Source organism: Phyllostomus discolor, chromosome 8 (genome assembly GCF_004126475.2).
Source record: "Phyllostomus discolor isolate MPI-MPIP mPhyDis1 chromosome 8, mPhyDis1.pri.v3, whole genome shotgun sequence".
Classification (NCBI taxonomy): Eukaryota; Metazoa; Chordata; class Mammalia; order Chiroptera; family Phyllostomidae; genus Phyllostomus; species Phyllostomus discolor.
The window spans coordinates 54,738,178-54,750,954 of record NC_040910.2 but is presented as its reverse complement, the minus strand read 5'-3'; the positions used below and the strand labels follow the sequence as shown (position 1 = coordinate 54,750,954).

General features: G+C 42.2%; 1 protein-coding gene across 1 annotated transcript in view; it reads left to right on the top strand.

The window, feature by feature from the left end:
* The window catches only part of EBF2 (EBF transcription factor 2), a 190,529-nt gene extending 178,586 nt beyond the window's left edge, over positions 1–11,943 (top strand). Inside the window, exons 15-16 of the mRNA XM_028521678.2 lie at positions 4,362–4,529; positions 9,692–11,943. Coding sequence (XP_028377479.1) covers positions 4,362–4,529; positions 9,692–9,723 — 200 coding nt within the window. The 3' untranslated portion in view covers positions 9,724–11,943. The remainder of the gene's footprint in view (positions 1–4,361; positions 4,530–9,691) is intronic.
* The last annotated feature ends 834 nt before the right edge of the window (positions 11,944–12,777 follow it).

Genomic DNA, 12,777 nt, shown 5'->3' with positions numbered 1-12,777 from the left:
GCCCATGAAAATAGTTTTAAAAAGAAAGCCTACTCTCACCATGAAAAACATCCCTGTTAACATTTTGATAATTTCTATTGTCTTTTTCTTCAGGAAAGAAAAAATTATCCTATTAAGATAGTAACATGTTCATTATAGACAACTAGAAAGCATGTATATGTAAAAAGGAAAAAGAAGACATCCTTTATTTCTATGTAGAAATAACTGTTAACTTTTGACTTATGGCCTTCCAACCATGGACAGACTCATTTTGAAAACTGCTGTGTCTGTTCTGATGCACAACTAATGAGATTCAGCCTCAAGACCCATGAAAGGGAGAGTAGAAGAAAAGTGGCGAAATGAACAAAGTCTCAGGTGTGAAGAGAGGCTCCAGAAAAATCTGTTGGTGGTGCCAACCCATGTCTTAGACATGGAGGGCAGATATGAGGAGTGATGTTTGCTTTGCAAAGTTAACAACAGTCAACAAGCTTCCCCCAGGAATTTGAAATGTATTATTAGTCTTTTGCTTTTTTCTACAGAAAGGTAAACAGAAAACCTAGTTTACAGGAGGTAAAGCCTTAAATCGAAGAGGAACATTAATATCCGAGACAGCTCTTACGCCTATTGCTAAGGATTATATTATTTTTTACCAAAGAAATAGAGATTTTTTTCCATTTGTCTGTTTTAACAGCTTTTACTGGTTTCTGCTACATCAAAAGTAATACATATTCGTTGTAGAAAATTTGGAAATATGGAAAACTTGTCCATATTAGACAAGCAGAAGGAATAAATTTAAGAACATTCATAATCCCGTCAGTCAGCGATATGACTCGGAGTTTGGATGTAAATCACATCATTCTAGACTTTTGCTCTGTATGTTTTTAAAAAATGCAAGTGGGTCCGATGTATAGGTTATTGCATAATCTGCGGTATTCATCTTGGCCTGTCGGCCCATGTCATTCTGTATTCTTCTCCGACATCAGTTTCAGTGTTTGCATGGTGCCCCTTTGATAGGCTTACATAGCTGATCTTGTTGATGGTCACTTCAGTTATGTCTCAGTCTTTGGATCTGTTTTTGGCATGTTTATGATTATTTCCCGGAAATCAATTTCTAGAAATTATTTTACTGGGTTAAAAAAATGCACATTTAAAAACACAAATCCGTTGGTAGCTATTGCCACTCCAGAGAGGTTCCTAGCTTTTAGGAAAGGAAGAGTATCTGCTTCGCTGCCTGTTAACTTTTTCTTCATCATGATCAATTTTGTAAGTGAAAAGTAACATCTCGGAACTGTTTTAATTGGCATTTGATGACTAATCATTTGAACGTTTATAGGTCTATAAATGGCTTTTGGTCATTTTCTTTTTCCTTTTGTGATTTTTTCTTTCCGTGCACTTTTTGCCCATTTTTCTACTGGGATGTTTTCCTTTTTCTAATTAGTTTATGATAACTTACTAGCTATTGAGGACAGGTACACCTCTGATAACTATCACAAAGATTTTTTAAAAATATTTGTTTACTTATTTTTTTTGAGAGAGAGAGTGAGAGGAAGAAAGAGAGAGTGAGAAACATCAATGTGAGAGGAGCATCGACTGGTTGCCTCTCAGACAAGCCCTGACCTGCAGCCCAGGCAATGTGCCCTTACTGGGGTTGGAACCTGTGACATTTTGTTGCTCGGGAAAACCCAACAGATTAATCCACACCAGTCAGGACTAATAATTATCACAAATACTTTCCCTAATTTGTCTTTTGCCTTTTCTCTGTGTGTTACAGAAGTTTTTTTGTCATTTAGTAAATCTGTCTGGTGAGGCTCTGTTTAGGTTCAGGGGTGGAAAGGATAATATAAATTATATAACTTCCCTAGTTTCTCCACTAGCACCTCTATAATTTTGTTTTTACAAATAACCCTTTAATCCACTTAGATTTACTTCGGTGTTTAATGTGAGGAAGCACTCTAAATTAATCTCCACGTGGCCAGTGTATTGTTCCCGTGCATTTATTTCCCCACTAATTGGAAATGTCGCCTTTATTAAATTTTAATTCTCATATGCACCCAGGTCTGTTTCTGGACTCTATTTTCTCCAAGGAGTTGTCTATCTATATTTATGCTAGTTAAACACTGATTTCATTGATGTAGATTTATTATAAGTTTTATTATGTAAAGATAAATGCCTCCTTACTGCTTAAACTTTTTTAAACAAAATGTTCTGTTTCCTTTAGTGTAGTTGTTTCTTTAAACAGATAAACATAGAAATTACATTTGTTGATGTTCACAAATTTAAATTCATTTTAAGATTTTTATTGTAGTTGTACTAAATTTTAAATTAATTTGGGTAATTAAATGTGTAATGTGGCATTTGGCAAACACTTTGTAAAAAGAAAATCTTTTAAATGGAACATTATAGCTGGGCTTATTTAACTCTCAACAGTTTTTTTATGTCATTTAGTAAAGCTTGAGGTCACCCCTCTTCCGCTGAGAGGCAGTCACATCTGATTTGATCAACATCCTTTAGGTTGGCTCTGTTATGAGAAAAGAAATATTTCTGAAAGCAAGTCCTATGTTGAATAGACAGGTAACTGTGTGTGGGGGTGTGTGTGCCTAATTCACATGGTGAATGCCCTCCTCTGTCGTGGTGCACAACGGGAGGGCCTGCTATTCCCCATGCAAAAACCAAGACACCATTTGGAGCCTGCAAGGATGGGTGAGACACCATGGCCGAGACAGGACTACGGTCAGCACCAGGCCGCTTTTCTCTGGCCTCTGATTCTGTGCCTCACAGAGAGAGGAGAGGTCCCCTCCCTTCCTGCTCCCACACACATTTTATTGTTACTAAAACCAAGGTGAGAAGAGGAGGTTTTGCTTGGAACTCCGACTGAGATTCAATTCCAGCGCTGAATCCTGCGTCCTAGCATATAATGCCGATGAATTAGCCCGTTGTCTTCTTCATTCGCATCCTCAAATATGCTGTGAGATTCTTCCAGGACTTCACTTTCCTTTCCAGTTTTTTTCTTTTGATTCATTCATATTACTTGAGGAAAGACAGAGGTGTAGTTGGATGCTTCCTTCTGCATAGCTCTTTAAATCAGGACTACCTGAGGATAAGCAGTTTTCAGATAAAGCACTTTTAGCAAAGACTCTGGTTTGCAGTGTGTTTGTAAAAGACATCTTATTGGAGACATGCTTTATGAGTGCATTATATATGCCATTGTGTGAACACAGCCTGTAGCATATCTCTATAATGAGAAGGGGAAACTGGGATGGATCTTATACAGGACATCAAAACATTTGACCTTCGCTTCACCTTGTACTTGGTCTTTGAACCATAAGTCACACTCCTGTCCTCATTTTCGAAATTTAATTGTAGAGAAGCTGGGCCACCAAAGATATGAAGCAGACATTAGTTAGCACTGCCAGCCTTTATTGTGGGCTTTGCCAATGGGTCCTGGTCATCTTTTACCAAATCAGTTGATGTAGACAGTTCAGAATTCTGGAGAGGATGCTAAAATGAGCCCATGAAACTTGACTCTATTCTAATATGCTATATCTAACAATTTCACCCTCATGAACTTTGGTTAACCCCTTTCTTGAGCAAGTTGCACACAGAAGATAAAATTATCTTCTTGTGTGATGTAACTTGGAGTCTCCAACTTTAAGAGGTGGGGTGCTTCATTGTGTAAATTGCCTTTATTTTCCTTGGCAATTACCACACTTAGCTTTTGGCTTCCTTTAAGTAGTTTTAACATTAACATTGGTGTTTTTTCTTTGCGTTACATCAGAGGAGGCTGGCTTGCAGTCTTATTTCCCAGGAGTTCAGAAAGTAGAGGGAGGGGGAAACCATCTCCTAAATGTCAATAAACGTGTACATTTAGTGAGGAGATGGCCAGTAGAGATGGCACTCGCTAAGAAAATGCTAACCCTGTCCCTCAGGACACCAGAGCTTTGAGAGTCGCCAGGGACACGCATAGTCCCAGACAGGCTTCTTTTTAGGGTGGAAGGACATGAGGTGATTCTTCAGATGTTGGTCTTAGTCTTCTCTTAATGAGCTTTTACGCATGAGTTAAGACCTATCATAATACCCCATCCTGCCAATGTCTTCCTGACTCTCCTGGACAGGAGGGCATCTACCTGCTGCGCCTGCTTAGCCTTGTGTACGTTTGTCCACTTAAATAACCACCCTCTCAGTTGTTTTCCTTGTCTGTGCCTTCCACTGGACGGGCAGGGCCATTGTTCCATTCAACATTTTTAAGTTCCTGGACTCTGGAGCAATGCCTGGAACAAATTAGTAGTTTTTCAATAGCTGTATACAGGTTATATGTCCTAAAGAAAGAACTTCCCTTCTCGATGGGTCCCTTTCTAAAAGAGGGTTGTGCCTTTGCTTTCCAGTCATGTCCTCCAGTCCCACTGTTGGATCTTCCAGCTCGTCTTCCATCCTCCCATTCTCCTCTTCAGTGTTTCCTGCTGTCAAACAGAAGAGTGCCTTTGCCCCTGTCATCAGGCCCCAAGGCTCCCCTTCGCCCGCCTGCTCCAGTGGCAATGGAAATGGATTCAGAGGTGAGCAAAGGTTCTCCTTTGGGCATAAGTGTGACACGTGTGCTCCAGGGCCAGCAGAGTAAGAACAAACAGCATGGCATCACCCTACAGCTCTAGGCACTTTGCTTCCAAAGAGATGATTCCACCCTGGTGTTTCCACCCTGGTGCATGAATGGCTTGTGCAGCTGAGGTAGTGCTTCATCCCAGAGCAAGACTGGGGAGAGCAGACATCGAATAGCTCTGCAGGATCACAGGATTAACTATGGCAGAGCCATGCATGCCCTCCAGGGGTGTCTGGACCTCCCAGACATTTGCTTTCCACAGGGTCATGCCACTGTTCCCTAGCAGGTGCCTGGGCACCACATCGGATGCCTTCCTGGCCAGCTTGCCACACGTGGTATATACACATTCCCAGGGCACAAACACACAGGCTCTGCTGGGGGCACCAGCAGGTTCTGAGCATGCTGGTTGTGCGCTAGTCAAATTGATAGCAGGTGACTGATCTGGGTGGGGTAGGGAAGAAAGGAAAAAAGACATACTGTGTCTAAGAACAGAAATTAATCACCCATCAAATCCATTTTTGAGCAGTGTCTTAAAATATAATATGACATGACGTAACCCAAATGTGATGAGTACATGAGAATCTAATCATCTCTGTGTGAATGGGAGGCAGCTGACGGCAAAAGAGCAAATTGGAAACTGCTGGACGCTGTGGGTCCTGACGACCCACATTATTTCTAGGCTGTTCCTTATGACTTGACATGAAAACATTCACCACCAGCAGTGCTGGATAAAGCTGTAACGGGCAGAGGTTTGGTTAACCCTCGTGGATCTAAGCCTCTGAGGTCAGCAGAGCTTTGGGGGTGCTGTGTCATGCCCAGGATGGCATCTGCCTAGTGGCTTTATGAGAGCAGGCGGGTTCCTGGTCCTTTGGAGACACCAGTGAGGGTTCATCACCAGTTGTGTTTGAGCAGAGTCCTGGGAGGTGTGTTAGGTTTCTGTCCTGTCCTGCCATCAGAGATGGTTGTGTCTTATCAAAGTCTGGAGACCTTACAGAGAAACTTTCAAATGAGAACTGAAAACTCAGCCCTTAGAAGAGTCCCTGGAAATTCCTTTTCTTCTAAGTAGACAAAGCTGTTGGGTCTACATGCCACCTGACATGTGAGTAGTTGGAAACATCTGTGTATTTGGAGGAAATATATACACATACGTACTTTGGTTTTCATCCAGATGTCTAATTCATAGAGAAACAGGCTCAGCCTGTAGCTAAGTGTCTCCACCTGCCTGTCTCCCTTCCAACTCGTGGTTTCCATCCCATTGTTAGGGGACATGCCCAGACCTTAGTCCATGATGGCTTCATATTCAGATCAGGACACAGGAACAACTGCTAAAACTTTGCTGTATCTTCCCCTTTTCTACGACCACTTTCTTCCCTAGTTCTCTGGTTTTAGTTATATCCCTTATGCCAGGTGGGGGCCGCACAAGGGGAAACACAGTGTGAAAGGCCCAGGACAGGCTGAGGAGGACTGCAGGTGTTGGCAGGTGGAGGGACGCGGCCCTTCCCTCCTTCCATGCCACCTTTGCAGATATGTTCAGTTTCGCTTTGAGGAAAGAATTATGACTTGACTTCCCTTTGCCACCCCTGCCCCCCTCCTCTCTCACAAAGCAATGGCTGTCACAGATCTTCCTTCCGGTCTGTCCTGTTCAGGGAGACCCACCTGGGTGGCCTGCTTGACTCTCGTCCCTCACCAGAGCCAGGACAAGTTTTTCTCTGGTGCCCACGGCCTGGAACTCCCACCCTGTCTGTCGCTGCACACCCAAGGCCCCCTGTGCTGTTGCCTGGTCAGGGCTGAGTGGCCCAGAGAGATTGGGAGGGTCTGTGTGCTCTTAGTGAGGTTTTCCTGCTGGGACAACAGCAGCAAAACAGCCAGAAGACCCCATGTGAGCTTCAGGTCACCACAGGTCAGAGTGCTTAGGCTAAGAGCATGGCTAAGCTGCACAGTCTCTTTTTAAAAAATATTTGTTGTTGAATTTATTGGGGTTGCATTGTTTAATAAAGTACATAGGTTTCAAATGCACCCTTTTGTAACACAGCGTCTGTACATTGGGCAAGCCGCACATTCTCGATCGTGTCTGTAGGAGTTACGATTTAGCTGCTCACATGTAGGCACAGGGTCTGGGCCCTTGTTTCATTTCTGTAGAATCACTGCAAGGTCCCAAGCCTCTTTTGGATCTTACAATTTTCTCCAAATTTTTCCGATGATTTGAACCTTAGAAGGAGGAGAAGGAGGAGAAAGGAAGCAATTAAGTTAGGATTGTCCACTAAAAAATTACAGATAACTATGAAAATAGAAAGTAATGGGGGAGAACTAAAAGAGAATGCGGAGGAGACCCTCAAAGAGCATCAGGCCTTGAGAGAACCCTAGACCGGACTTCCTGAGATGTGGGCTGGAGTTCTAGCTCATCTAGCTTCCATGCTGGGTGAACCTGCACACATCACTGTCCTCTGAGAGCCTCACTTTCCTGGTCTGTTAAGTAGGAAAGCTGTAAGACACCTGCAAAGGTCGTTGTGAAGTAATCTGTGTGAATATCAGGAATGGTAAAGGATATTACATGCAGACCAGCAGAGAGGAGGCTGGGATTGATGAAGGACTCTTCCTCATTTCGGACCCAGTGAGTAGAAACTCAAGGCCCAGCATTGCAAGGTGTGCTTTGCTGCAGACAGAGAACACCCCACGCTGACGTTTGACTGCACAACCTACAGTCCCTGAACAAAGGAGCCTGGAGCGGCAGGTGCACACCTCCTCTTTAGAGAGAGACAGTTCAAGAGTGAAAACAGGGTCCAAGGGGAGGGGGAGGTTGGTGATCACGGGCCGATGGGAAGGTTCTCCTCTGACTTGTGGGTTGAGAAGATTGTATGTGCTCCTCTGCAGAGGACCTGTGCGGTCAGTACCCTCTAACACTTGCTAACTGTTTCCGGGCAGCACGTGCAAGGTGCCGAACCAAGCGCTGCACACAAATTACCTTGTACAGGTCTCCCATGTGACCCAAAGGGGAAGGCCATGCTGTTATCACCACTTTTAGTTAAGCAGCTTTCCCAAGGCCTCACGGAAAGTGACTGATGATTTGACCTCAGACATTTTGACTCTAGAGTCTATGCTGTGACAGTCTGCTGTCTCTCTGGGGACAAGAATAGTGCAATTCCTCCCTCACCTTTCACCCATATCTATTTCCCACCTGGACCAAAGGGGGATTATTGCTTTGCCATGAAATGCCAAAGGTCAAAACAAAATGGACCAAATGCCGTTAAGCCTTTCCCTTCCCCCCCATGAAAAAAGCTGACTTTTCCCCCAGTTCACTTTCGCTTTCTGTCTACTGGCCATGGTTTCTACCAGCAAAAAGTCAGGCCCACCTTGCAGCAGAGACCGCACCACCCAATGCCCGATGTGAGACTAGGGAAAGGAAAAATATGTAAAGGCTGTCGTTCTGCTGACATGCAGTGGATCTGGTTCTTTGAGTGGCTCTGCCCTTTTAATAAGCTCTGTAGGTGACTCTCTGAGGATCCAGAAAAAGGAAGGGGTGATGAGTTTTAAATGCAGTAGACAAGTTAAAGTTGAAAATGTGAGCCAGCGTCTCCCTGCCGGAGAGCTATACTTGCGGTGTCCTTGTCCCACTCGCCACCTTATCTCTCGGGCATTTACAGTTGATGAGTATAGAGTATCGAGATAATATTATTCACTAGGCACCTGATTCATTTTCCAGCTCCCTCCAGGAAAAATAAAGTAAAATAAAATAAGAAAACCTCCTACACTCCAGGATAATTACCAGGGTTGCTACATCTCCAAATCATCAGGGAGTGTCCAGAATTGAACTGTGTTTATTGAAAAGCTACATCGATTCAATATATAGTAATACAGGCAAAAATAATTAAGGCTTTGCTAGCTGTGTAAGACCTTAATCCAGATCTCACAAACATTCAATAAAAGCTATATGGGCAGGGAAATATATGGCTGACAATTTTGCCCGAGAAGACTGCTGGCATGAGAGGAGGGGTGGAAGGAGAGGGAGGAGGAGGAAGAGAGGGTGGGGGAGGAGAAGAGGGAGGAAGAAGAGGAGAGAGAGAAGGAGGAGGAGAGAGATGGGGAGAGAGGTATGTTGGGCGAAGCAGGAAGAATTTTGGCCATTTGTTTATAAGCTTAGTAAGTACCACTCAGCAGCAAAATGTTTCTGTAATTGATAAGCCCAAGATGAGATCTAGAGAGTACAAATAATGGATCCAATTCTAGATGTGGTTTGAAGTTTTGATGCAAGAAAACTATTCAGCCAGCTTCCAAGACTGTGAAAATTCTGTGGGTTTCTCACCTGAAAGCCAAGGCCAGAGGGGTGCATCTTCTGGGTGGTTTCTCTGTACTGCTGATGCTGCTTTATTTCCCATGTCAAGGGAAAGCCTTCGACCTGATGCCACCCAGGCTGGCATGGTCCGCATCCTCTTGATGAGACATTGGACACTATACTTGGACAGGGGCTGAAGAGAGGAGATTGAAGTGACTCGCAAATTAGGAACTAAATTAAATTTTCTATTTCAGTGCATCAGCATTTATTGATGACTGAGTATTACACAGCAGCAGTGAGCACCAAAGGAAGATGAGCTAGTTAGAAAATAAAAAGCTGATCAAATCTTAGCTAGAATAGGTAGAAACCTAGGATGCATAGAAAGTCTGTTTGTTATAAATGATGCCTATTAAGTAACTCAATATTGACTCGGCACCTGGAGCATTCTTTCCTGTTCCAACTAAGTGATTTGGAACTGTAAAATCTAGAAATTATTTTAGTCTAATAATGAAAAAATATATCACACACATAGTACAGTTTAGTTTACATGTTCATGTCCATTATGTCATGTACACAACCCACTGATATAAAACAAAGCAAAACATAACTGTTGGCCTTCTGAGCAAAATTCAGCAAGCTTTGGCTGTATTGCAGTAAATGGTAGGCTTCGGGGCCTCTCTAGGCATTCTGCTAAACCAGACCTGGAGAAAATGGGTCCCCATGTCAGCTGAAGGCACCACCTTCCTTGACTGCACCAGACTTCCAGTGCCATCACCTCCCCCTCTCACTGTGTTACAGCCTTGTTGTAAAAAGCCTCCCAGTCTCATTCCTGTGTCACTCTCTCCTCACAGCCATGACCGGACTTGTCGTGCCCCCGATGTAAAGAAGAAGAAGAGCTGCTTTCTCAGAGCACAAAACTACTTACTCCGATGGACCAGTGATGAAGAAAGCACCATCTGTTCTTTGGGGAGGGTTGTGCCCCCCAAATGGACATGATGGACAGACTTGGGTCAATGAGGAGCCACTTCTTACCTGGTCTCACCTTTCTTGTGTAGTTCTGATGGTGGCTACACAAACTGACCCTCTTGGGGACAAGGACAAAAGGTGTCATTGACGTAGTCAGTGCTAAAAGCAGAAATGCAATTCTTTGTTATGAACATTATAAGAACCACCTTCCTATGTTTGTAAAATATTTAAGAAAAAATTGGCAAACAATTCAAGCTTAATATTTTGGATACTATTTGTTTTTCTTTGTAGGAAAAAAAGTTGAAAGTTTCTATTTTCTATGAAGCCTTTCAGATACCAATTTAGTTTATGCAGAAAAAAACTGAACAAAACAGGGTACCAGCATGGAAGACTTTCTTAAAACGAAACCCGAATTGAATGACAAAATGTTGTTGTATGTGTGTTTGCTTATAGTTTAATCTCTTTAAGAAAAAGGGAAAAATTTAAAATGTTTTACAATTATTTAAATAAATAACGTGTAACTTATTGTAAGTAGAGGTAGAAATTAAGACCTTTTTGGAAGAGAGGAAGTTCTCTTTCCAATGTAAAATGAAACTGATGCAAACATGTAGTAACAAGTTTAAAAGGTGTGTGACTATTACTGCAGTTACTTACTAGACTCTTATCCCCATCTTGCATCCCCCTCTTTTTCCATCATTTTATTGACCCATGGGCAAGAACAAGTACCTGATGTAGAATCCTACAGAACAACCCAACACAGAAACAAAGATTCAAGTCCCTGCAAATACACAAATACTCAAGCCCATCAATTCATTACCATCCCCATCTGCTTTCTAAATAGTCTACAAGTCCCTTTTGGTATTCACTCTTTGTGATTTTTTTTAAACTTATACTAGCTTTCAATATTCTCCCCTGAGTGGTGCAGAGAATTCCCATGTTTTTGTGCATTTTCGGCTTTGCACCCCAGGGAAAGAAGAGTCTCACCTTACAGAAGAGCCAAAGTCACCATGACTTTCCCAAGCCAGCTGCCCCTTTGGAATTCCTGACAGAGCCACACGCTCCCTCCTCTTGGGTTACCTGGTTCAGGACTGAGGTGAAAGCCCTCCAGAGCTTCAGAAACAGGGTTTGCAGAGAATGACTCTGTTTCTTGGACCCTTAGGATGTCAAGTCCTTTCTTCTCCGTAGATTTCCCCTTTCATGGCATTCAACTCTCTTGAAAAAAGATATGTATCCAACTTGACACAGTTTCCAGGCAAGAATGGGATGGGGTGCGGAAGAGGAATATTAAAAGCCCTAAACCCTGTCCTGATATTCAAAGAGGTGGAAACCCAGATTCTTAGCAGGGTCACAGATTGGGCACATCTATGTTTCAAGCAGCTCAGTTACACAGAGTTGCCACGGGCTCCCCATAGTTCTAGGAGTGGCTCTGAGGGGCAGAAACATTGTAGGAGCCTCCAAACAGTAGCTGAGTTTGAAAGCCTGTATGATTCTGGGGATGTATCCAGACTTACCTGGGTTGCCAATAAGGATGTCATTTTTTTCCAGGACAGGGTTCTCCTTGTTGACTCATTGGCACCACAACAGAGTTTATACACAGCCTCCAGTTTGGGGTTCTTGGTTGGGTTCTAACATTAGATGTAGCTCTCATGGAAAAATACCTTTAGTGCATCTGAGCCGATTTTAGATGAATTTGTAAACTCTGCCCCAGTGATACATGGCCACAACTTCCTAACCCCAAAGGTCTTATTTACTTTAATGTATTCTGGAATTACCCAATGTGACCCAAATATTATTTCTATGCACAGGAGAATCCAAGGTATTGGAAACCTGGTGTGCTTATAACTCTTGCTGACAGTCCCTCACAGTTAGGGCTTAAAGCACCAAAAATACAGGGAAACACATGAGAGAAAATTCCCTGGTGAAAAATCTGATGGGAGGGGGAAGAGTGTGTGGACACACACATTACCATCCAAAAGTGAAGGCAGAACAAAGTCAAGCATGTCTAGACCTGGATTTGAGCCAATTCAACATAAGGAAATTTTTTTAAGTAGCATTGCTTTTAGAATCTGTGAATTTTGCTCTTGCATGAAGATGAGTGCAGTACTGTCTTCAAAATGATTGTAGAACTTGTTGGTAGCTTTACACCGAAAAAAATGTGTGTACCTAAGTACCAGACATCCTTGACCATTCAGCTAGAACCTTGGCAGCAACAGATCTATTTAATTGTACAAATGTGTGTAAGGATTATTTTTAGTGTACTAATAAATTTAAAACAAAGCTACTCTGTCCTGTTTAGTCATTGCTGTTGAATCATTCTGGTCCCAGGTTATTTTTGTGCCACTTGGAAGACGAGTATTTCCATAGGTAACTACAAATTCTATCCTATCTTTGTAAGAGGAACTGTGTAAGATTTTTCATTTAAAGGGCCAATTTACTTCATTATTTATCTCATTTTTTTTGTTATAGCATTGTATTTTTTCCCAGTTTTTCTTTGCACATTTCAATATGCATGGTTTAAAAACCATTAACTTCTCTACCTTTTGTACAGTAAGATCTCATTTTCAAACTGTATAGTTTCATTTTTCTTGTTTGCTTTGTCAGTTATATACAGTATAAAGTTGCTATGCACAGAGCTTTTTGTAAAGACAGCTTTTTTGTTTACTGTTTTTAATGGTCTTACTTATGAAAGAATATCTTGTTTGTAAAATGAATATGCCTACTTCAGTTTTAAACTTTAAATTATCCTAACAAAAAATAAAATTTTTGTACTGTAAAAATGTTTGGATGTTTGCCTTTTTTTTAACTGGGAAAAAGTTACTTTGGGATTAGTTTTTCTTAAGTTTGGAGGTTTTCTTATAACTCTTAGCCCCTGAGCTTTGGCTGAGAAAATCTTGCTACAGCTGTTGCTTGCATGACAGATGTTCTGAGGTGCTCATATAGAGGAGGGAATATGTATGCCTTTAGGTCATTT